The 27,283-nt window shown below is 37.2% G+C and overlaps 1 protein-coding gene across 1 annotated transcript in view; it reads left to right on the top strand.

Annotated features, from left to right (window-relative positions):
* Nucleotides 1-7,309: 7,309 nt before the first annotated feature.
* The window catches only part of LOC132112953 (sodium/potassium/calcium exchanger 4-like), a 45,155-nt gene continuing 25,181 nt past the window's right edge, over nucleotides 7,310-27,283 (top strand). The window contains exons 1-2 of the mRNA XM_059520717.1: nucleotides 7,310-7,781; nucleotides 13,993-14,103. Coding sequence (XP_059376700.1) covers nucleotides 7,604-7,781; nucleotides 13,993-14,103 — 289 coding nt within the window. The 5' untranslated portion in view covers nucleotides 7,310-7,603. The remainder of the gene's footprint in view (nucleotides 7,782-13,992; nucleotides 14,104-27,283) is intronic.

The following is a 27,283-nucleotide window of genomic DNA, read 5'->3' as shown; positions in this document are numbered from 1 at the left end:
ACAGCTATCGCAACAGAAGAGAGCGCGGGCCCTGCAGTCTGTTCCACAGCACTTGCGGTTGACAACTCTCTAGTATGATAAGCTTTTAACATGTTTAGGTGACAAACACGGGTTTTTCGTTTTCGATCAGGTGTGTAGAACATGTAATCAGTTTCACTCATTCTCTTTTTCACAACATAAGGACCAAAGAAACGAGCAGACAAAGAAGATCCTGGGACAGGTAACAGCACAAGCACTTCATCACCTGGTTGAAATGATCGCACTACCGTTTGCTTATCGTATTTACTCTTCATGTCTTTCTGAGCATTAGCAAGCGATTCTCTAGCTAGCGACCAAGCAGTATGAAGACGATCTCGAAACGTGCATACAAAATCTAATACATTAGTCTTTGAACTCAACTTGGGTTCTAAAATCTGTTCTTTAAAAATTTTTAGTGGACCTCTAACTTGGTGTCCGAACACAAGTTCGGCTGGGCTAAAACCAAGAGATTCTTGACTGGTCTCTCTGACAGAAAATAAAACTAAGGGAACCCCCTCATCCCAGTCTTTAGCAGTGTCCTGGCAATATTTCTTAAGCATTGATTTAAGAGTTTGGTGAAAACGCTCAAGTGCACCCTGACTCTGAAGATGGTATGCACTTGAGACTCTGTGAGAGATTGCCAGTGATTCAAGTACTTGTTTAAAAAGTTTTGATAAAAAGTTTGTACCTTGATCGGTTTGCACTACTTTTGGAAGTCCAAACGTGGAAAAGAACTTCACCAATGCTTTTATGATGACAGGCGCAGTGATTTTTTGTAGTGGAATCGCCTCTGGGAATCTGGTAGCCACACACATCATGGTTAATAAAAATTGGTTACCAGACTTAGTCTTAGGTAATGGACCAACGCAGTCTACCATCACATGTTCAAACGGTTCTCCAATCGCAGGTATAGGAGACAAAGGAGCAGATGGAATTCTCTGGTTCGGTTTCCCGACAATCTGACAGGTATGACAAGTACGGCAATAACGAGTGACATCTTTTTTTAATTCTGGCCAAAAGAAATGGCTCAAAATCCTATTATAGGTCTTCGTAACTCCTAAATGACCAGCAAGCTGGTGATCATGAGCCAAGCACAAGACATGTTGACGATAGGAAAACGGGACAACAATTTGATAAACAACATTCCAGTCTGAATTCTTGTCAACATGAGAACACCACTTTCTCATCAATAAGTTATTGTCAATAAAATAAGCAAATTTATTTTCCTTAACCCCATCAAGGGAAAGAGCGGAATTGAAAGAAGTCACAAGAGTTTTATCCTCCTTCTGCGCAGCAATAATTCTCTCACGTAAGACTGGTAATTTGAGTACATCTGCGTCAAACACAACTACACCTTTATTCTCTGTCTTTGAACCATTTTTCGTTTCAAGATTCAAATCCAGTGATGCGTCACCTGACAACAGTGGAAACATGAAGGAATTAGACGGATCAACTACATCACCTACTCTGCGCGACTGAGCACGCGTGACGGCGCAGGCTGGGAAAACATCAGGGTAAGTTTCAGACAGTACCTCTAACTCACAAAACGCATTTGGTTCATCAACAACTTCAATAACAGGCATTACCTTTCCACCTGCCAGGTCATTTCCAAGGATAAAATCAACACCCTTCACAGGAAGTGAAGGACACACCGCAACTCTCACGAAACCAGTACACAACTCGCTTTGTAAGTGCAAACGATGAAGCGGGAATTTCACACAACCCATATAAATGCCCTGAACAATCACGCTAGAGCCACAAAAAGTGTTGTCAGACAGCTGTAATTTACCTGCCAAAATAAATGATTGCATGGCACCAGTGTCCCTAAGTATTCTTACTTCTTCCTGGTCCTCTCTTATCCCACTCAGTGAGATTAACCCTTTCGACACAAAGGGCCAATAACTCTCATCAATTCTTTCCTCAGTATGCACAGCGACTGCAGATTTAAGAGCTTTCACAAACCCCACGCTCTTTGGTTGTGGATATCTTGCTGTGCATAAGTGCTCAATCGTTTATATCATGAGATTTTGGCTAAGTGTATTAAACAACAAGAAAAAAAACTAAGCGCCCATATAGCAACAATAAACGATGCGGACAAAACTAAGATCTCCTCATTCTCCGGCCAAAAACCTTGTTAACTCCATTTGAGCTTGTTTTTCATATGGCCTAATGTTAATTGCAGGTGTCTGATACAACACCAACATTGACGACACAGTGTTGTTTAATTATTGACTTTTCCGCCCCCCCCCCCACCTGTATTTTAGTAGAGTGTGCCCTGAAACTGTTTTATTTGTCAAAACCCATCAGACATAATATTGTTTGTATTTGGATGCTTAAACTATGAAAAATAACTTGTATATTATACTCGCAGCTTTATACGCGCGAGCTTTGGATGTGACTGAGGGGACATACTGCATGTGGAGCGCTCGAATACAAAATGGCTTAAAATACTTAAAAGGTGTTCAAATTATACATTTTTGTGACAAAACAACAATTACCTTATTAGTCAAGTGACAGTTCTGTCAGGTGTCCCGATCTAAATGCGAGTGAGTCTTGTATCGCAGTGTGCAGCAGGTCCCAGTAGTGCAGAGGAGATGCGCTGATGAGAAGCGCGCTCAGAGACAGTTTATGGATTCGAAGGCTGGTTTCGAATTACTGATTTACTCTAATAGTTTGTGTTGATTTATTTTATTATTCAAACCTATGTTGAATAAATGCAGGAATTTCCCCCATTATAAACTTTAAAGCTGCGAGAATTATTAAAACCATGCGATATAGTTATACATCCACAGAAATTTAGGACCTGATTATACATTATACAGAGATTTGAAAAATAAAATTCCACAACTTTTTCAAAACGTTTTTAGTCCTGGAAATTGTTGTTTTAAAATCACATGGCATTTCCATGTTATTCATGTCCTTACTAAATGCAACTGGTGCACGGTCTTAAAATCACTTAAACTGGTCCAGCAATGTGATTGCGCAAATGTTCCGTTACCTCTCCCTCCTGTAATCACATGCCGGATCCGTAACCCCGCTTTGTTTCCGGGACCTCGTAATTTACAAATTAAGCACTGATTTCAGATAGCCTAATTTGCACGGTTTGATGTGATATGAGCTAATTGATTGTTAGATTAAATCACCATTGGTAGCGCATTTAATTTTAATGCTTTTTTACTAAGTTGGTCAGAACAAACCTGGCAGACTTGTTACTTAATGGTTCAGATGACAATATCCGGTGAAAATTCTTATTTGAGTCATATATTCCAAGACGCAGGCCAGAATCTGTGATTGCAAAGTTTAGTAAATATCCACTTCGGTGTGGTTTCTGAATGCTACACATACTCGTCAAGACATAAGATTCATCTGCCTTGGAGCCACGCCACCACACAACCCACTCAAGGAAGATAAACAGCTGCGATCGCAGGTTTTCAAACAGAGATGGCGACAAAGAGGCAAAACTTACAGACTGCAGCTTTAAGGAATTAACTCTTAATTCATAAACAACAGCATATTTGTCATTTGTTTTGCTTTTACCTTGGTCTTATTGTATCACATTCAAATTCACCAGCTAAAGTTAAATATGGTATATTTTGCCATGAAAACACTGGTTCACTGAAATATTGATCATTTTAATTATATTTTTTGGACATTTGTGTTTACTTTAGTTTGTTTTATTCAATTAACAGTTTTGGTACAGTCAGTGTTGGGACACTGATGTCCAATATAAAATCTGGGCCCTTAAGAAAACCAGTTAACCATGTCTAATTATCCCATGAAAAATAACGGTGCTTAAAAGGTTCCTTACAGCAATGCCATAGAAGAACCATTTTTGGTTCCACAAAGAACCATTCAGTCAAAGGTTATTTAAAGAATCCTCTCTTTCTTACATTTTGACATGAAGAACCTTCTTTCACCAACAAAAAACTTTTTGTGAAACATAAAGGATCTTCAGATGTTAAAAAAAAGGTTCTTCTGCAGCATCATGAAGCACCTTTATTTTTAAGAGTGGCAGATTTAATTCCCTCATTATATGAGTAAGATGGAGCAAACATACACCACTGATACTCAGAATGAAAAACATACTTCCCCACAGTGTTCGAGTCATCAGCTGACTTTCCCGCCTGGTGGCTCAAACCCCAAATTCTCATCAGCTGACCAGTCCTTGAAGTCTGAACCCAAGGCACACACTTCGGTTTTCAGACCATTCACATGATTACAGGCAGGAAGGCAGCATGACTGCTGAGATGAGTCTCTTCACCAGTACATAATACATCAGTAGGTCCTCAATGTTTAGTAAGGCTTATCGTCAGCATGAAATCAAAATGGACAATATTTACTTTCTCGGCAAGATTGTTGGTCGCTTTCCCTGCTTGTGCATTAATCTTGTGCACTTTATTCCAAAGAAAAAATAAAGTTTGTCTTCTTAATCTCCCAGCAAATTTTATAATCATGCTCCATATTTTAAAAAAAGAAAAATTCTATTGACATCATTTATGCCAAACAATGTGATATTTAGAACTTCAGCCTCCTTGTGCTAATCACCATCTCATTCTCAGCAAGCAGAAGCTCAGAAAATGACCTTGGATTCCTTGAACAAACCTTTTATAGTTTCAGCATCATATTCAGGTTCGGAAACCTCACTTTTCGCAATCAATTAGTTTCCACTGAATTAGTGTTGATATCGTTAACTAAAACTTTTTTTTGTTATGTTACTTTTTTTAAAAATGTATATGTTAATTGAAGAAGAGATTAATCAAAATTAGATTAAAAATGTCTCTAGGTTACGTATGTAACCCTAGTTCCTCGAAGGAACAAGACGCTGAGTCAAAATGCTTTGGGGAAAGCGTTTAGCGTGAGCGACTCTGAATATCATATCTAATCTGTCTTATAGAAGAGCGTGACGTCACGGGCGGGGTGACGTAAGCAACCAGGAAGCTATAAAAGCACGAGCCGCGCTGATTCCTTGTTGCTGGGCTTTAACACACACAAACTAATGTGCTGGGATTAGCTGTTAGAAATGTATTTGGTTTTGCATCGTAGTTTTACAAAAATCCATTCTACACCAAAGAAAAGTTCAACAAAAATGAACATTTGCTGAAAATGTACTCACCCTCAGGCCATCCAATATGTAGATGAGTTTGTTTCTTCATCAGAACATATTTGGAGATATTCCACTTCATAAAAACATAATAATCCACAAGTAATCCACACGAACTCCAGTACAATTAATGTTTTGTGAAGTGAAAAGCTGAGTATTTGTAAGAAAACCATTAATATAAACCATTGCTTCTAGTCTGCTATTCACAATTTTGCTTTCTCCAGTGAAAATGTTGTGCTTTCTGAATCAGGAGAGAAAAATGCACAGACCTAAAACCATATATAATTTCTCCAAATCTGTTCCAGTGAAAAAACAAACTCATCTACATCTCAGATGGCCTGAGGGTGATTTTTAGCTAATTTTTATTGTTGGGTGAATTATTGCTTTAAATTGTGTTTGTGAAAAATAAAAAACAGGTTGACTGCCATAGGCACACAAAGGGAGAAAAATTCAGAGGAAAGAAAATGTATATTTCCAAATAGGATCCATTACTTCAAATCTCACCCCCTGTGAAGGGTCCTGGGTGACCCTCCATAGCAACCTGCTAACCATTTTCATTTCTGTCCATCAATTTTACTTACTCAGTCTCAGTCAATACAAGTGTATCAGATTCAGTAAGTAATCCAAAAATCAACTGGGCATAACTTTGCCCTAGATATTAAGAAAGTCAAGGAGTAATCTAACCATACCTGACCAGCAGGTTCACTGACTGAGGCTGAGACTAGGAAGGAAGTGGCAAAAATATTGATGCAGTGAAGTGAGCCAGACAACAGCCTGAAGTCGATAACAGTATTTGTATCAAAAAGCTAAAAATAAAAAAAACACACAAACTGCATTTTATGTTGGTGAAAATCCAAGATTGCATTTAAAATGGAATTGAGGTTTGAAGTGGACAAGATGTGGCTGAAAAACATCAGCTATTTGCGCTCATGACTTTTTTTCCATTGCAGACATGCTTTTTGGGACTTTACATTGAATAATGGTCACATAAATAATAAAATATACTGTATATGTGTTACTGGATCATATATCCATAAAATTTTTGAGGTGTGTTTTCCAACATGACTGAAGTCAGTATTACAGATACATTGCTTTGGTTGTAAAAATATACTATTACCAATTATGTGCTTTTCCTTCAGTGAATTCAATTTAATATATGTGCTGTTTCCAGTGTCCGGGAGAACTTGTTTTGACACTCAAATATCATACTTTTCTCAAGTTTTATAGTGAGGGTTGTAGAACAGTTGCGAGAAAATGGTTTGTGATCTTAATTTAGTTTCTTAAAATTACAGATTTTGATATTTGTTTTACCTTTTTGTGACTAATTAAAATGTAAATATTGCTATTGCATTAGGCAACTGAACTTAACCTGATGTTTTCTTAAAAAAAAAAAAACTTATTCCAAAGGCATTTTTCCTTTACGGAGTACAACCATGGCATCCTGTGGTCACTGCATTACTAAGTTTATGAACCACTTTCTTGTCATTTGTAAATGCAGGGCCTCACATAATAAGAACCCTTGCAAACAGCCTGGAAAAAATGTTGCTTGGCAATTCAGAACCATATAAGCTGCTTTCTACCTAAGTCTGTCAAAGTGACTCAACAAGGATTAATTTACAACAACCCATAATTTTTAATAGGGCAATTTTATAGAAAAGATAGACACAAAGAAACAAAGAAACATTTTTTTGTGAGACTGTTACTTTAAATGGTCAATGGTTAATATTATTAAGCTATACACATCCATGAAACTCTTAAACTTGGTTATAACTGTATATTTTATCCACGTGATAAAATGCTCATTTCTGAATTTAAAATTGATATCATTAGTGTGATATACAGTATTTAACAGTGACTTTATTAAGAATAGCCTACACTATTTATATAGTAGAATCCATGCCTTTCCCAGGGATTATAGTAGTCTAGTCTAGTCTAGTCAGTGTAGGAGGCTCAGTGTGCATACAGTACGTCATCAGTGTCACGTGAAGGCGCGTAACAGTCTCTCACATGTAGAAGTCACAGCTGCTGCATGAGTGGGAGATGAAACCTCAACTTCTTCAGAGGAATTGAGCGTACACGTCATGGATCCTAAAGACGTTTACTGACAGGGCTGCTTATATATTTCAATAAATACCAGGACACCTAGCTACCCCTGTATAATTCATATGTCAAAGAGAACATGGGTTTTATTCTTACTATCACCAGACAAGTCTGAAGCCCGACTGCACACCGTCCAAAATATGTCCAGTGATTAATTATACTGAATATAATTAGCGTTTTTTCTCGCAACAGGACACGCGGCTGCTTTAATAACACAACATCAGCACGAGCGCGTGGAGGAGGCACCTGGGACTGAAGCGCTCTCCTCTCGCACACAGACGGGATCGGCGCGCGCTGGACATGAGGAGGACCTCATCCCGAGCCTGATTTCCTGCGGTCCCGGCCATCTGTGTGCCTTCAATTACACCGAAATCCACTCACAAAATGACCCAGCCGCAGACGACCATCGAGCTGGAGCAGAGCTGCAATATAGCCAAAAAGAGCATCATTACCAAAATGTTTAAAGTTCGCAAAAGGAGAGAGATGCTGTTCGTGCAGGTGTGCTTCATCTGCAGCTTCCTGTTCTTGGCGTGGTGTATGTCGGCGTTACTCACAAAAACAGGTGAGTGACTGACTGTCCCTGTACTGTATGTATTGTTGGGACTACACATCTATACTTGTCGTTATCGTATATTAATAATGTGCCGAAAAGGCAGCAGTACATGCATTTTTCTTTTTTTGGGACGTCAGATGTTGAATTATTTACTGTAGTGTGTATGGAGTCTGGTCTGAGTGGGGAGAACATCTCTTTTCTCGGGATTCACATGAATTAATGCACAAGAAGGGTTGACAGCATCTTAACGTCTGTTATTCTTTGGCTATTTTGTGGGGAGATGTGGCTTGGCATGGTTACACGTTGTAGCCCACAGTATATAAAGCCGTCTTATTGATTCAAGCTATGGTTTTTATGTCCCGAATATTTCCCTGACAGTCCCTGGTTGTGTTTGTGTAGCGGAACGTAAAAAATTGAATGCACCTTTTCGTTGTATTCGATGGTTAACCTTAGCTGCTTATTTCAAACTGTGGAAAACGTAGGCGGGGTCAAACGTTTAAATGGGCGTGTCAATATTCTGAAGGGCGGAGTCAATAAAGCCACAGGCGGATCAAGATGATTTATGATTTAATTACTTTAATGAATGTTATTTTCATATGAATTTTCTGTATTAAATGAATAACTAACTTCTTGACCTTGAAGTTCATTTTTAGGCATGAAGGTGTGTATTACGAATATATTTTTGTGTATTTTTGAGAATGTACTAAATTGCCATGTTAGTATTATTAGTCTTGCATAGAAAGACCTTCTGACTGATGGCCAAGGACTGCCTTCTGACTGAAGAAGCAAACAATCACAGTTTGTTTTGTTTCTAATCCTGTTTAGAGGCATGAAAATGTAAAGCTGATGTCAGTATACAATAACAGAACGGCTTGTAAAATCTTTGACGTATTTTAATAAGGCTATGCCATGAAATTCACATGCCTTTGAAAATCCAGCATGTAGTTGTTCCTGATAAGCATTGATTGTCACATGACCGCTTTCTTCCATGAGAGGTTTGGCATCATGATATTGTTATTTCCAGACTGTTAAAGAATGTGACGCATACTCGCGGAAATACTGTAGAATTGAACCAATAAGATGCAAACTTTGAAACTCATGAAGTTTTTTAGGTTTTGTGTGCCACATGCATCAGACGTTAAGTAAATGGTCTGTGGACGTGACATCCAAGACTGAGACTGTTGACATTTTGTGACACTTAGAACATACTTTAACAACAACAATTGAAAATTTACTTGAATGACGTTAAACAATTATTATTCTTTTTTTTAGAAACAGTTTTCACTCCGAAATTGCAAGACGATTTCTCAATTAATTACAAAGAAACAAGTATCGCACTAAATTTAGAAAGACTGAAATGTTTTTTTCTTGTAAAACATCCAAAACAATCAATCCAATAATTGGAAAAATGTTTCTACAGTGTATAGTTTTATTACGGGGAAGAACTTTGGTAGCTCTATCTTTTAAAGTTTTGAAATTGAGGAAGTAACAGATAATTTCTTCTGTTTTATAATGTACATCTGAGTGTAATGGATTATCAAAAAAAGATACAATTTCCGGTCGATACCACTGCTCCCCAGCTCTCTTCAAAAGTGTGTTGAGATTTGCATCTTGAATATTTAATTAACATCTCTGTGCTCCAGGTCATTCAAGTTTGGAACAACAACAAATCTTTAAAAATAAAACTGGAGTTATGTGCAGAGATCTGAGACCCCCACTGATCATTAGCAAGCAGAAAGTCTGAGGTTTTCTTTATTTATCTCTCCACATGAGTACTGTGAAAGGGTATTTGAGGGAAGGTAGTTTTAAGAATTGGATTTAAAAATCACATCTGTTTGAAGGAGGGTATAACAGTCTCCTGTGTAATTTAAATATGTAAATAAAAAGCATCCTAGAGGACACAGGAATTTGAATCAGTGCCAGGCGAAGAGCCACACAGACGGCACAGTATCCAAAATATGATACATACCTTAATAGACCAACAGAGGCTCACTGGGGGAAAAAATGCCTGTGATGACATTTCTGGAAAATATTACTCTACTACTTGCATTTTTTGCAACACTTTCAAAGTGATATTTCCATTGAATTGCATTAAAGGGGTCATGAAAAGCCTTTTTTATAATTTTGTACTATTCTCTGAGGTCCACTTATACTTATACTTTTATCAAGAGTTTTATTAGGGGTGCATGATAAATATTGACCAATAATTAATGCGCATCTCGTCAGTAAAGCCAGTAAAACTCTGTGAAATCAAGTACCTGATGGAATTTAACGCTGATTAGAGAACCGGCTTTACTGACGAGATGTGCATTATTATTGGCCGATATTTATCGTGTACCCCTAATTTTTACATCAAAAAACATCATGCGCTACATGCACGAATCGATGGGTGGGGCTAAACAGGCAGTGATGTAGAAGCAGGCGTTGATCTTTTGTGGAGGCTGTGTTTAGCCACACCATTGCCACAACAAAGTGGCAAGTTCCTAAAACCTGTCATTTTGCCCAACACAGGGGCGGACTGGCCATCTGGAGCACCGGGACTTTTCCCGGCGGGCCGCTGGCCAATGTGGGCTGGCCCTCCTGGTACACACACACACACACACTTATTTATTTTATTTATTTTTTAATTGACGGAAATCATATTACATCTTTTCTACGCAAATGGATGAGTGAGTCGATCGCGCGGCCGACAAGGAGTGTGTTTTGTTTGCAGTGTTTTGCCCTCCCTCTCGGTTTAGTTTGGTCTACTCCATTGCGTATCTTTTGAAACGCGCCCCCTTTCACGTCGTGTCATTTACAGAGAGCGAGAGAGACAGATTCATCCGGTACAGCGAATTTCTCTGAGCAGCAGGTCACTGTATACATTCACTTAAAACATAACCAACTGTGTTTACGAGAATTATTTTGAGATAACATTTTGAGATAATTGTGTGTGTAGGTGTTCATTCAGAAGTTACGATACGTGAAAGATGAATGAATTCAGTGTACGCACATTGTCTGAAATGCTGCTCACAGCGCGTGCTTTGAACAAGTGTGCGCAAGCTCCGAACGCGGGCGCAAATTGTTTAAAATGCTTGAATCAGCAAGATTTAGAAACAAGTACAAACAATCAACTACAATCCGTTTCACCCTTTCAAGTGAGTGAACAACGCGAATCAAGTTTGGAATTTTAACTCACTATTCAAGATATCCCGTCGGTCAGGGCGGTGATACATTTTGGAGCCCGACTGAAAAATCTATCTATCCCTCAGATCTATCCAGTTTGTGAACCACTGGTTTCCACACTGGTTTTGTTAAACAAAATAAATGATTATTTTAAAAGATTGACTCAGCGGTTCACGAATCGGATCATGAACGTGTATTATCGAGTCAGAGATTATCTATTATTGAACATCTCGAATGAATAAAGACGTCAAGTTCATCTGTAAAGCACATAAAGCTATAGTTTGAGTGTATAAACTTCTATTTCATGCATGATTCGTATGGATCTGTTAACTGAATGCAAAGTGTGAGTTCCAGGAGAATGTTTGTGTCTTGATGAGCATGTATCACTCACCAGGAGCCGCTAAATAAACAGCTGCTGCACGCAAGTTTTTTTTTTTTTTTTTTTTCAATGGAAGATCAGTTGCCCTATTGGTTAAAATCCCCAAACTGTATACTTAAATATTAAATTAATAAATGACATCAAAACCGGGGCGTTTGCATTATTATGTGGTGGGCTGCTGTGGGCCAGAAAGTCCAGAGCCACTTTTTGGTCCCAGTCCACCCCTGGTCCAACATATAGAGCTGGTTATGTGATGCAAACATCAAAATGTGTAAATTTGCAAATAATGCACTATGGTAAGTGTTTGAGGTCATAACATAGTACTGCATAGAAAAAGTTCAGTATTTGAGTATTTCTAATCTACCCCTTTAATCGTAACTTGTAAAAAAGCAACAACCGTTGTCGTTTTACTGCCACTGGTGTTCATTTTAGCTGGAAACTGCATTCCTAGAATTTACCTACACATACAATTGACTGGAGTTTCCAGCTGAAATGAAAACCCATTGAGCTATATTGGTTATAAATGGAGCACATATCATACCGCTGTGGTACAAGCACATCTCAGACACATGACGTCTCATTACAAGGGATTTTGCATCGCCCTTTTCCACTGTAGGGGAATTTACAGTTAAAACCCAAGGACCAGGTGTTGTCACAATGAAGACCAGGAGTCAGAGATGAGTTCAATTAATAATAATAATTTTACTTGAAGAAAATAGTTTGCAATTTCATCAGCAGAAGTCCGCTTCATTACTCTCGATGGAGTTCGTAGGCCGCCCCCGTACAACTCAAAATCAACCACAGTTATACCCTGACAGAGGATACTAATTGCGTCAATACATAAGTCAACAAAATTCTGATTGGTTCCAAAACCTAGATAAACTCTCCAAAGACGTATATCTGATACGCTGGACACTGGCAATTGATCGTTTGTCCTGGGACTGTCTGAGCTTCTCCCTGTACAGACAGATACTAACACACATACACAAAGAACTTATCTAAAATTCAAGGCTTTCTAGCACTGGCGAGTGTCTTATTACAGTTGGCTACACACACATAATATGTGGCCATTAATCTTGAGGAAAAGAAATACAGGGTAGAACAGGATTCTTTAATATCTCATAAGCGCACATAAGGTTAAACATTTCACTCTTGCCATAACTTGATTAATAGTCAAACAAGAAATCATGTAATAATATAATTAATATCAGTATGAAGGATATGGCAACTCGGCATCCACTCCTTCACCACTTACTCTTATTGTCTACAAAATGTACAGCATTCCTGCCTGGCTGAGCGATACTAGTGGGTGTGGTTGAGTTTAATTACGCCAAAATTACAAGCGGCTTAAGGGATTACCTGCACATGATATTGTAATGATGAGGATGCTGAATATGTGCTTTCTGCTTAATGGCTCTACGGATGCTGGCATATCTGATAAGCCTGTCAAGAGTCCATCTGGTGTGCACTCCTGCTGTGATTACAGAACATCACACCTAATATGGACCAGCTTCCCAAATCTCATTCCTGTTCTTCTGCACCTTCTCATTATCCTCCATCGATAACTATAGGGAACTATAGTTGAGTTCATTGTTCTGTCCTCCTGTGACACTTCATTACACAACTTTACTGCTATTTTTCTTTTTTTCTGCCTCTCATAAGCTGTAAGTGGGTCATTCTGTTCTTGATTTGGGAGCAGTTGGAATATTTTTTACCGGTTTTGCTGCAGTTGTTCTCAGTCTGTGGAATTTTTTTCTGTCACTGTCTGGCTACTTGTAATGTTGGGAATATTTAAAAGATATTGTGTGCATTAAAATAATAGAGAATAAAATATTTTTTTCTTTTTCTTTTTTTTTTATGATCTGAACAAACACAATGTATTCAGTGAGTAACAGATGTAATGCCAACTGTCAAATAAATATGTTCCACTAAATATGTGCCATAGTTTCAGAACAAGATAAATGTGTTTTTTTGGGTCCACACTCCATATCCTCATGAGAAAATTATGTGCTGAAATCGACTGCTGAAGCATAGAAATGCGGGCAAAATATGAGGCATAAAATCCTAATTCAAGTTCTGGCTGTTGGACCGTATGCATGGTTGAATCTTCACACCATTTTCTTTCTATGATTTTCTCAAAATAAATAACCCCTGTGGTGCTGCTAACCACATAGGAACAGTGATTAAAACGGAAAGCCATGCAGATCAAGGCCACAGCATCACACACTAACCCCAAGCCTGACTGACAAATAATGTAGCTAATTAGCTCGAAGTTGAAATCTATTCCATGGTTATGATGAGTATTTGGATAGTTGACATGAAATGTAATGTAAGATGACATGCTAAAAGTATAAAACTGTTTTAAACCGTAGGGTTTTTCTTTTCTGCTGTCCAAACTCGGCATACCCAAGTTGTCTGACAGAATGTCACAGAATAGATAATTAAAATTAATATTATAAAGTCCCTTGTCATCTGAGGTGTAACATAAGATTATGTATTAAATTGTTGGGAGTATGTATGTGTCTCTCATTAAATTATTTATTTGTTAAACGACAGTAATTAAGCAGATCTGTGCTGGTTACGTAGGGATCCGGGTAAGCGTATTCACAACAGCTTTGGCGCCTACGCTCTGAATTTGTACATTTTAAAATTATATGTATGTATCTTTATTCACAGGTCATGGGCTGGTGCTTCAGGAGGGGTTCGCTGTTCCCAGAGATCACGTGGGCCGAAGACTTATGGCCACAGTGGGAGACAATGAGACAGAGAAGAACTGCACAGAACCAGGTAATTCATACATCACTTCATAATGAGTGATCACTTGTCTTCGGATCAGTGCTGGGAAGGTAACTTCAATGTAATTTGGAAAATAAACAAAATTTTGTGTGAAAATATTCAGATGTAACCTGTAGTTTAATTGCACTTTTTTCTGAGTAACTGTAACCGATTAGTTACATTTATTTTGTTATTATTTTGAAATTATGTAATGCTGTTACATGTAAATAGTTACTCTCCCAACACTGTTTAGGATGAACTTCATACTGAGAAAAGACTTCACAATGCAGGGCATACCAAATGTAAAAAATTCCCAGGTACCCTAGGCAGTTGTAAATTTATTGAAAAACCTCCAACATGGTTTGCTACTACTGCTATATAGTAATTATTAATATAAGAATGATCATTAAGAAAAGAAATGAAGGAAAAGATAATGTTCCTTGGTGATTTTTGCTTTGGAGCCTTCAGAAAACTTAATTTTAACTCGACTCGTATATCAATTTGAAGATCTTTAACTGAGAATGTAAAAATAAACATAACTAATTTTTGAAAATTGGCTCATTGTGACTCATTTTACCAGAACGGGGGTCTCCTTTATAAAACTCTCCATATATTTCATCCTAAAATTTTACTTGGGCACAAAAGCTAGATTTTGCGTATGCCCAAAGGTTTTCAGATTTATAAAACCATGCGCACACCAGAACCTGCGCAACAATCTCTTTATAAATCCCAGTCAGGGGAAGATTGTGTGTATGTGCATTTCTCATCTCCTCCCCGAAATCACCATATATGGAGCTTACAACGCCAAGTTTTACTATGCATAACCTCATCTGCATATCATTTCCATGCAAATTCCCATGCACGTGACCTCGTGTTTAACACAGAGACAATAGGGAAATAGTATCCCTGCTGTGTTTTAGAATAAATACATGAAAATATCCATAAAAACAAAATGGTATTGAATAGTTCTCAGATATTTTAGATGATCTCATTCTTTTACACTGGCCAAATAGAATTTCGATTATTTATTATCAAATTAAATGTACTGTATGCAGTTTTGCTAGTAAGTGCGCATCATCGATCATTGTTCTCGCTAAAATATTTTTCATAACGTGGCGGGTAGTTTGGTTTAAATATTAATTATTGTGCACCTATAGCACCCCTCGCTTTAATAAAAATAACTTGTCACAGGAAAATTGTTTGTTAATGAAATTATGCAATTATGTTGTTTGTAAAATTATGTAATTTCAGTGTTAATCTCTCTTAATGCGAGTGGAATATTTAATGTAAATGTGTATATCAACATGAAAACAGAGTTTGTCGTTGTTTACTAACTTAATTTTCTCACTCCACGAAAAAGTTTGGACGCATGGTTTATAATGTCCGTATGGTGCGTACATATTTATTTTTTATAAATCCCAATATGTGCGTAAAAAATCACGTACTTTTTTTTTTACCACTAGCTTTAAAAGTGAAAACCATCCACAAATAACATTCATAACACAAATAACATAAATGTGTTTGTCACAGGCATAATTGTGTTCAACCACTTCTTCTAATGACTTATGATATATTTCTGCCTTTTGATATCTGGCTGAATATTAAATTTAGTGAAGATTAGGCTCAATATTCACTACTCACTCAAAACAGATGGCCCACTAAGCCACTGCACACAGAAAATCTACTGACTGCTTTGGGAACCTGTTCCATTTAAGATTGTCATCTGACTATTTATTCGAAAGTTTTTATTTATTTATTTTCTTAGAAATCAAATTGATCACATATAATATAATTTCAGTGTCTTTGATTTATTGTCTATTGGTCCACAATTTGTGAAATTCTTCTTACTTCACAATATCATACCCTTTCATCCATTGACACTGATATTGACCAGACAATGCTGATAAAGACCTCAATCTGCACAAAATGTAATATATTCATGAAAATGTCAATGGAATGGAGCTCAGTCCTGCCAGCTTATTGAAATGAATTGTTCCAACAGTAAATTAAGCTGCTTTGACTGGAAATCGTTATCGCTCTTATCCCTCTAGGCAGCTTTGTGGAAAGACAAAAGGGAAGATTTGTGATTATGAGAGAAATTGATATGTGGCTTTGCCTTGTGCATTCTATAAATAGAAGCAGGAAGGCTATTTTTAGACACCGTCCCCTCGACATCCCTGTGACCATTGGAGATGCTGAGGAAAATGTGACCAGATCTTCGGATGGATCTTGGGAGTCCTGGCATCTCAGTGCCTGAGGGCTTTCTCATTAAACCGCTCTTATTTGCCGAATGCCGCAGTTCGGTGCTCGTGACCCTGTTTGCACTGCGATGTGAGATTATGGAACACTTCGGGGGTTGTCTCTTAGAGTCGTGAGCTGAGGAAGTTTGTCATCGTGGGCTGATGGAATCTGCCTTTTCTATTTGCTTGCGATCCATAATGAATGTACCCCTTTTAGGCAGATTTGCTCAGCGGTACTCCACGTGCCATAGTCAAGCGCTGACATCGTGGATCTTAGCCTTGCTTCTCCCAGTCAGAATGTGAGTGAGCGGTGATCTGAGGGCTTTGCCAACTACATGAGCGAGAAGGGAGAAGAAAGATGAGATCTGTCCATCTCTGTCAGCAGCCCACCGAGCTGAAGGTCAGGTGGAGGTCACGTCGACTGTCACAACTGTGAAACATTTGCTCATGAATTTAAATCACGCTGCATGTGGGAGTTTGTGGAGTGTGCTTCTTTCTCACTGTTATAATGTTGTTTATTCTTTTTAAGAATTTAAGCTGTTAGCCATTACAAAATTAATTCAGACATAATTGTTGAATTAGTTCCCTGTTGTTGTTTTTTGTTTGTTTTTTTTGTTTTTTTGCAAAACTTTCAAAACTAATATACCCTTGGTTCATTGTAATCAGCGATGGAGTAGTACAGTGGCAGCACATCATCTTGGTGTGTCAAATGTATTTTTTTTAAAAATAGTAAATGGGTGCCTTGCATGACAACTGCTTATGAAGCTAAATATACCGCTTAACTTGAATAATTCAGCTGCTACATTATCAGCTTCCTGAGAACATGGAAAATAAAATGCTTTATAAAATATAAAAAACTAAAAGTTCTTCATGGATTTTACTATTTTTAAAACTCATAAATATTCAGTACTATGGAAGCACGTTAGTGCCATGGAAAAAATATGATTTCTTTGTCATAATGAGAATTTCTCATAATTATGACTTAGTATCTCATATTGTGAAACTTTCTTGAAATGAGAAACATTTCAAAATATTGACTTAGTTTCTAATTATTATGAGAAACTTTCTCGAAATAGTGACTTAATCCATGCATGCATAACACAGGAGTAATGGCAAGATAGCGACATGTTGGTGAAAGTGTGGTGTGTATCTAGGTGAAAGCAAAAGCTCTTTATTTGGCCTTCCGAAAGTAGATGCATTTAGGAATCTTTAAGATTACTTACAGCTAAGGCTGGATGATTAAGCGAAAAGTAATCAAAACCGAAATTCAGAACCTCTAACCAACTTTATTTTCCCTTGTCGGTTATTTCATTTTTTTTTTATCCTGTTAATACTTCCCCCTTAAAAGCATACTACCGCGTGTGTAGCCACATGACTCTGCCCCATCCAGTCAGTGGCATAAAAGCAAAACACGGAGGTGAACGCCGGTTCAACAGCCTTGCCTTGCCTTGCGTCTTCACTAAACTTTGTCAGCTGTATTTGTTTTATGGTTTGGACATTCAAGTGATTAGACGGTCGGATGTGTATTATTTCGAGCTCACATATTCGCACAGCTGCATTGTGGCACAAACACTCATATAAACAGCTGTGAAGATCGCGCTCACAGAGGAATGCAAAAACTAGTTGTCAGCGCTGTTCTGTGATTTATTACTAAAGTAGCTTAGAATCGCAACTTATTATAGCATATTTTTCTATTTTTGGAGGAACTAGGCTATTTACAACCCACAGCTTCACAATAATATAGAGACAGTAATACTAATTCACACACGCAATCACTCGTACTGGTACTGTGCTAATTTATCTTTATCTGATCTTTATTTATCTCTTACACCGAGCAATAATCTGTAAGAAATGTTACTAACATAGATCAAATAACTGCTGATAGTGAGCTATGATGTCAGATCGCGCTTTCAATTGGAAAAAATATCCCGTCTTTACTAGTCGATCTCAACCGTCTGGCTGAGGTCAGTCTAAAAATATGCTCAGGACAGTTGACTGAATTCTGCTGCGTGTTGTCATGAAAGCGTATCATTTTCATGTGTTATTAAGCCTTGGCACTTGCCAATTTAACCATTCAAAAAAACTTTAAAGCATTCAAACACAAGACGCGGAAAAGCTGAACTGAGCAGCTGGTTACTCGCGCTGTGCTCGGTGCGCACGCTGAGAGAGAGCCGCGTCTCACAGACAGTAACACTGAACTGAGCTCTCCTTTGCGGAATTGCTGATGCAACCTTTTCACACCACAGACTGAACACAATTAATCATTGCTTGGTAATTGGCCAACAAAGTATTGACTGTTGTATGAAGGTTTGTTTGATAGAAAGATATGTAATGGATTACAATCAAAGTTATCTGAAATTATCAAGATGAATTTGTTCTGACAGTTTAACTCTGAGTTCTTGTCATATTTTATTACCATTATTTAAACTATAGCAAATAAACTGATAATGTGAGAAATGTAAGGTGTCTGTAAAAATTAAACAGTCAAACCAAAATTTATTCAGTGATATTATACATTTAATTATTCAGTTTCTGTACCTGGACACTTACAAACTTGAAAAAACTTAAACACTGTGTAAATAGCACAAACAAAAAAACAGAACGAACATACAAATTAAACCCTTTTAAACAGGGCCCACTGTTACAACCTGTACCGGGGCCCTGCTAACCCCAGCTATGGCCCTGCTTACAGTACAAACCTTGTCAGTGAACTATGAGGGCAAAAAACAAAACTGAAACAAAATAATCGTTCATTAATCGTAATCGAGGTAGAATGTTCAATTAATCGAGGTTTTGATTTTAGGCCATAATTGTCCAGCCCTACTTACAGCAGAACAGCAACGCATTTTATGGACGACCGTTTCGTGAACCTAGGAGAGGAGGTAATTCTGACTTTGCTGTGACTTTTAGTATGTTTTGTTATTAGTTTAAGCATTTGCTGTTGACTGTTCAAATGTGGAGTTTTGCTCATCGTGTGTGTGCGCGAGGGAGAGGGAGAGAGAGAGAGACTGAGACTGTCTCATCACAGTGGAGTCAGCTGTTTTAACCGTAACTTGTGTACTGCAAACACAAATCACTGTGTCTGTCACGTGACTTTGTTCCCCTTTTGGGCTTGAACTGATGGTAAGACTAAGGACATTATTAACTGCCTTTACATTTTATTTTGATAGATGAAGCTCACGATTATGGAAAGGGGCGTTACATTTCCGACGAGCGCTTGCTGTGTTCGGCCAATCACAATGCACTGGGTCAGCTGGCCAATCAGAGCAGACTGCGCTTGTCGGAAGAAGGGACTTTGTAGAAAACGACACGTTTGAGAGAGGTGGGGCATAGACGACCTACAGCGATGTACAGTATTTGAGAAATAATCAAATACACAAAATAATGATCTATTACGGGATGTTTAGTAATTATTATGAGAAAGCTTCTCATAACAGAATGTTTCTCGTTATTACGAGATGTTAAGTCAAAGTCATTATTATGAGAAAATAATTTATTTTGAGAAAGCAAGTCATTATTTCGAGAAAGTTTCTCAATATTTTCAGAGTTTAAGATTTTTTTTCCTCTGAATATTGTAATAGATTAACTAATTATGAGAATGTTTGTCATTTATTATGACTTACAGAATTATATTTTTTCTTTAAGTGGCGGAAAAGTAGCCTGACTTCATCAGACTTTGTACTTCTGCTCAATTTCAGTTTGCTTCTGTACTCAGTCTGAGATAGCGAACTCTCGCCCAGTTTTCCTCCGGCTCCAAAACAGCCGGCCAATCAACGAACAGAGGGCGGGCTGAGCGCCGTGACGTAGAAGCTAAGCGCCGAATTTAGGAGTGTAGTTTAGGTTAGGGAAATCGAACACGGAGACACGGGATGCTATTCGCTCTGTTGTGGAGAATATTCCCGGCGTTTGCCAACTGAAGCCCGAACAAGAAGAGTGTTTATTTCACATTTTGAATGGAGGTGAAGTTGTGGCCCTACTCCCGAGTCCCGACAGGTTTTGGGAAAAGTTAAATTTATCAACTGTTACCGATTGTCAGCGAGAAACTTACGAGTATTTCGCTCGATGGTTTTGCGTTATTTGATTGGCTTACGGATAACCAGGGATTTTAAACTTCAGACAAGCGCCCCCCACGAGAAAGAAAACGCTTGTCAATTATGCCCTTCCAGACTCTGTCTACAAAGCAAAGCTAAGTAGCAGAGTTTGGTATTACCAGGCTAGCGGGAAAGAGCTTTAATACAGTAAATATTAAACCATCTCTTATAAGACAGCAATAATGATCATGTAATAAAACTATAGTGATCACATAATAAAACAATAATGATCACATCATAAAAAGTTGCTCACACTTTACTCGCACTTGTGCCTTTCTTTGAATCCTGTGTAGAATTATGCTTTGTTTGTAAATGGGTCCGCATTAAAATGAAGTGAACAAAAGACAAAATTTCTTGCTGACATGATCTGGAACTTCATTAAAAATAAAGGTCATCCACTCTTTCCCAATGTTAGGATCCGAAGGAAAGCAATGCAAAGACTGTTTACACAAGTTGGCACTGCACATTATCTTGTCTTTGTTGTCATCTTTATCAATTGGATTTTACGTAGACCTGTTTTCGCCTCTCTTGTTCACACTAAATGTGTGAATCTTTGGTTGGGGCTAAACAGGAGGTGATGTAGAATTGCTGGGCGGGGCTGAACAGGCAGCAATGTAGAAGCGGGCTTTGATCTTCTGCTGAGGCGGTGTTTAGCCACACTATTACAACATACAGTGCACATTCCACAAATTACCGTTTTGGCAGATTGGCTTCAATTTAAGCGGTTATACACTAACAAGGAAACTGATTTCTGAAACTTACAGAATGTTTTATAGCACAATGACCTCTTGTATATCAAAAGATAAAGGGAATTTTGATTTCTCAGTTCATGACCCATTTTTTTGTTGTTGTTGTTGTTATTTTAACTTAATTTAGTGCTTTTTTTTTTTTTTGGCGTGGCATGCATAATATAGCATTTTTAGTCATTCTTGCAGATCTGTGGGAATGGGGATCATTTTGTTTTCGCTTTTAGTGCATTGTTGTCATGTAAATATACTCTATTAATTCTGTAATATCTTTCTGGAAATAAAGGTATTTTTTTAAGTTCCATTCTCTAAAAATCAAACCTCCTGAGAAGGAAAATATCTAGTCAACATTTAGTGTTTATTGCAGGATTCGTCTCCCTGTGGTGTAACTGCTGATATTTCTGTATAGCTCTTAGTTTCAGTTGAGCCCCAGCCCAGATTTCCTGTGGCTTATTTCCAAAATGCATCAGAGCAGCAGTCAAACAGAATCTTATGTTTTCCTTAAACCATTGTTCATCCCTTGATGTAGACCTCAACACAGTGCCCACACATACTGTAACTATAGCTCTAACAGAATGAAGGTGAGTAATGAGTTAATTGATGCAGCTTCTCTTCAGAGGTATAGCATTTGCCATCAGATTGTTATTAAATCAAGATATTGTGCAAAGCAGCGTCCATAAATTGTATTGCAGAGTAAAACATTTTTAATTTGCCACAATATAGGTTGTTCTGACCAATAATAAGCCACTTAGAGACAGAAAACCCACCTGATTGACATTAAAAAGCAACCAACCAGAGTTTCTTGTTTTATATGATGTCTAGGGGCAGATAAATGTGAAATCGATGGTGCTATAATAATCAGCTAATGTGCAAAGTGGTGGCGAATTCAAGATACAGCAATATCTGTGAAAGCTTACACAGAAAACACTTTAGCAATCTGTTTAAAATGTTTTGCAGCTTTGTGGTCAGAAATTTCATAATTTAAAAGTAAGAAGTAGCAGTTATTTCTGTAAACAGTCCTTGCTATAGAATAACATGTTTACTTGCTGCTAATTGCTTCTGAAATATCTTTTGAAGAGTTTTTTTTTTTTGCCATTCACCTCCTACACTTTGGTGAATACAGCAATTGGTTCTTCCTCTACAAGTTCTCAGGCTGCTACAAGTGTTTTAAACACTTCTTCCTAGCAGACTGATTAAAATCAAGTGCACACTGACCAGAGAGCTGCACGGGTCCGATTTTTTAATACGCACCCGCCCGTACCCACAGTGCTTAAAACCGCATCCGACCCGTTTTCCGACAGCAGCACTAATTAAAATCCGCACGCGACCTGCTTAAAATAGAACCGACACCCGACCCGCACCCAAAATCAAATCAGTTAAGCCAATCACATTAGACACATTTTTTTCGAATTTTATTGCCAGGTCATACAGAAGTTATTTATGGAAAACTCTTTTTAAAAGATATTCGTTTTTTATACATTTTATCTTAATTTTGATCAATGTTTTATCAATCAATTGCCCGTATTTAATTAATAAGAAGCAAATATATAGCAGACAATGTAATAACCTTAGTGTAATTGACAGAATTACTAAAAAATATTTTGCTACCTAAAAGTTAAATATTTTGTCACGCATGCATGCATGTCTATTTCCCTCTTATTAAATATAAAACGCATGTGGACTGATATTTTTCCAATGTCTGGACTCCTTTATTAATGGAGTAGGCTATATAAACGGACGTTTCAATATATTGGTATTAAATGCATTTTCTGAGAATTTATATTTCACGTTTTTACTGCAAATGTCGAAAGTACGTGCTCTTTGGTCCATCAGTGCTTGAGTCACTGATCACATTAGAATAAAATATCTCATAATAAAATACAAATTGACTGATTTATGAATGTATATGCATAGTTCTCATCAGTCGGAAACACAGATAAACGCTTTCATTTGTTGTATTTTTGATCCTGAAAGAAAACAGAACAACAAAAAACAAATCATACCACCGTCTGAGGTTGTGCTTCAAGTCGAACGCACCCATTTTTAAATCGTTCACAGCTGAGCATCACGAAAGGCGGATCTGCGCCAGAGCGCACATGTGAATGAGCTGCACAAAGTCATTTTCAGATGCAATTAAAAAAAAACAACAACAACCCTGGATAGCCTAGATTAGGCCCATATTCACAAATGTGTTAGCTATCGAATAAAATATATGATATTCCGATTGTCAAATACATGCAAGTGGAAGTGTATTGTTGTTTAAACTCCTTTATAACGATCGCGTTAGTTGAGCTGTATGCGCAATATAATTTTATGACACAAATTTTGTAATAGGCTTAAATCAAACACATTTTAATTCAGATTCTGTATATATATATACAGAATCTGTATATTAGCGTTATACATATATATATGTCTGTTAACTAATGACTCATGCAGCCTTTCGCGCGATTGTGTTTTTTTTTTAAAGTGGAACGTAGGCCTATTTTTACGTTTGCACGTGACCGTTTTGAACCCGTGTTTAGACCCGGGTTTCCCCTGTGTCCGACCCGACCCGCACCCGTATCCGACACAGTTGGATATTTTTCACCCGTTTCAGCCAAATTTGCGGGTCACCCGTGCAGGACTGTAACACTGACTCTTGGAATTTGCATAGCAGTCAACCAATCAAATTGGAGCTGGCCAGATCCTATTTTTTTTTTTTTTGTATGCATCAAATGGTCCCTAATAGGTCCGTGCACATACTTGAATGTAACTGAAGCTGAGAGTATTGGGGAGGTTGTCATCAGTTCTTTTTTTGCTAAACACAATGTTCCTTCATTGTCATGACTAGACATGCTGGTATTCGGTAATATGATAAATCACTGTAAAGAAAATACATGATATTGTTATTGTGGGCACTTCTAAATACTGTGAATAATTATACATTACAAATTATTCAGAATTTAGGATGCATTTTAAGAATACTTTTCCCATCAACTTGTTAAAAATGCACAACACTGCTGCTTGAGAGACGCGTGTGCACTCTGATGTAAACAAGTATACATGAGAATCACATGGGGGAACACGTGAGAGACGCGCTGAATGAAAGCACATTCACTCTCTGACAGCAGATGGCGCTAAACTGCAGAAAATGCAGCCGTTACCCTGGAAACCCCATAAAAGAAGCAGCTGCACTACTTTCTAAAACGTATTTAAACGGAATTAAATAGCCATTAGGATTTGTGGATTTTCTATGGTGTTCATCACAGCACCAAATACTTAAATATTTAGACTTAATGGGCTATTCATTTTCAAAAAACTTTCACATTTTAATCTGGACTACAACATGCCATAGATATTGTTTGAAAGTGTTCTGATTCTTTGTTCGTTCACACTTTACATTAGGGCTTAATTTAGTTAATTCATTACATAAACTGCCAATGAAAAATTCTTCTGAACATTCATTAATCTTAGGTATTCCAATATTTAATAACACGTTGTTAAAATTGAAAGCTGCAACTGTTTTAATGAACTAACATGAACTAAGACTTGTATTTTTTTTTTTTAAATAAAGATTAATAACTTCTGTAGCAAATGTAGCTATTGTGAATGTTAATGCATTAACTAAGGTTAACTAATGACGTCTTATTGTTAAGTGATACCTATTGGTCTTTATAGTTCTTTTGCACTTTAATATGTGTAAAACGTTTAACTTGATATATTTTTCTGTATTGCTTTATTGTATTTAAATATTCCTTTTTTTTTTTTTCAAGAAAAAGGTTATTCAACCGGTTTATACTGTATTATGACCACTTTCAGTATTGTGATAATACCGTGTACCGTGATTAAAGCATTAGCAATTAATCACAACATGAAAATTTGATACCGGCATATTCCTAGTGTCATCCTCCATGACCCTTCATTTTCATGTAAAGACCTTTTTTTGAACTTTTGCCATCTGGCTGGCGTTACAGAGCCCCAAATACCACAACAGCCAGGCACAAGGACAGTTTCTTCCCTCAAGCAATCTACCTTATGAACAATTAACCCTCAAAGACTGATATAGCCGCCCGCGGCTAAAAATAACTGTTGTTTTTTTAATGTTTAATAACTTTTGAACCGCTAATCCAATCTGAGTGCTTTAAAAAGTGATGTAAAGCAGAGGTTCTCCACGAGATATCCTATTTATCTCATTTGGATATTCAGAGGCGCCATAGTGCACGTGATTACGTCATCACATTTTGACATTGATTCATCAGAAGAAACCAATGCTTTCATTCCTCTGAGACAAACAGAAATGATTGTTGACGCGTAGTCCCACCCCTGAGCCCAGATTGGTTCAAACTGTAACGTATTCAACCAATAAGTAGTCATTTGAACTACTACTTAACATATTGCTTTTGAAATATGAACGAACACAAAGTGAAAGTGAAGTCTGTCGCGAGTGCATGGATACAAACACAAACTAACACATTTGCATGTGAAAACTCTCTGAAAAAGCACAAAAAAAAAACACGACAGAGAACTTTGACATAAAACAAATCAAAACCAAGGATGAAACAGTGGTACATCTGATACAGCACTGGAATTTATGTCTTGGGTCACTAGGCAATGTCCCGGTAAAATCAATTCTGACACAGATTACAGCCAACGGATCTCTCATTTATAGTATGTCTATTATAATTAAATAATTATACAAAATATATAGTTCAAAAAGATAGTTCGCATTGTTTTTTCTGTTGCACTCTGAATAATTCTCACTCATCTTGTATAGTTTGTGAATCATTTGCACTGTATTGTTGAAGACAATTTGTGCAATTGTTTTTACTATAGCCTATGCTGCATAGTTTGTGTTTATAGTTCATACTCAGATTGAAAATATATTTCTCAGAAGAAGAAAAAAACTTGTTTTGTTATCAAATAGCACTCTTTCCATTTTCTTTACTCATTAAAATGTTTTTGGACACATCTCTATTGTTAGTTAACGAAATAGGCCTGTTTTTTTTTTTTACTTTAAAGTGCAGATAACAATATTGTAATAAATGGCTATAATTTGCTTGGGGAATGGTATATCTAAACAAAATTTTATTTGGAAGTGTAAAACACCCAGACACAACTTTCTAAAGAAAAATATCTAGTTTCTGTTTGAGTACACAATAAAAAACACCCAACTGTTGCTTGCATTTTTCTTAAAATTCTGTAATTTCATTCATTCTTTGAGAAAACAAAAGAAAAATTCATACTTTGAATTAGTTTAACTTAAACTGTATGTCCTCCTGTTTATAATGATATATGGCACTTGATGCTGACTGCTAGAATAGGTCTGAAAAACAAAGAAAAGTGCAGGTGTGTCAGGCACCCCAAAAATGTTCTAGGCCTTTAAGGGTTAAATGTTCCCCATATTATGCAAAAAAAACATTTGCAATAACCTTGTATTTATTTATTACCACCTCCATACATCCCTGGATCTCATTCTGTTCCATTCCATTCTGTCATCTATAGCACAACTGTACATACAATTTTATATATTTTTCAATTTATTTTTCAATTTTTGTCTATTTATATTTACATGCGTGTTCTTTTTAATTCTCATTATTTTTATTGTCTTTGTGGTGTTGTCTCTGTGTACTGGAAGCTTATGTCACTAAAACAAATTCCTTGTATGCTCTTTCTGATTCTGATGTGGTGTGAAATGAGTTGATTTTAATTTCATGTGATAATCACACCAATCTCTAAAGGTCAGGAATGACATGAAACCACTAATAAAAATGCTCAAACAGCACAATTCAGTTAGCATGCAAGATTATTTTTTAAGCTCTAAAGAAGCTATATTTTAGCAGGTTTTGTACTAGGAGAATCTCACTGAACAGGCGTTCACATAGGCAAACAAGCAGGTGCTTTGAGACCGGGCCTCCATTATGTTTGTGCTTCTCAGAAGCTGCTCAAATCAATAAGTAATCTGAAAGAGAGAGAGTGCTCAGACAGTCTGGTTTGGATGCCAGCTTGCGGACTGAAATTTGAATAAGCAGAATGCTCCTGTGCCTGAAGAGGGGTTATTTTAAGAACTTGCATTTTTTACAGACTGAAACAGATTGATCGACCCGTTCGTAAGGGGGGAAAAAGGTGGAATGTG

This window comes from Carassius carassius, chromosome 32 (genome assembly GCF_963082965.1).
Source record: "Carassius carassius chromosome 32, fCarCar2.1, whole genome shotgun sequence".
Lineage (NCBI taxonomy): Eukaryota > Metazoa > Chordata > Actinopteri > Cypriniformes > Cyprinidae > Carassius > Carassius carassius.
The sequence above is the reverse complement of the archived record's forward strand: the minus strand, read 5'-3'. Positions and strand labels throughout refer to the sequence as shown.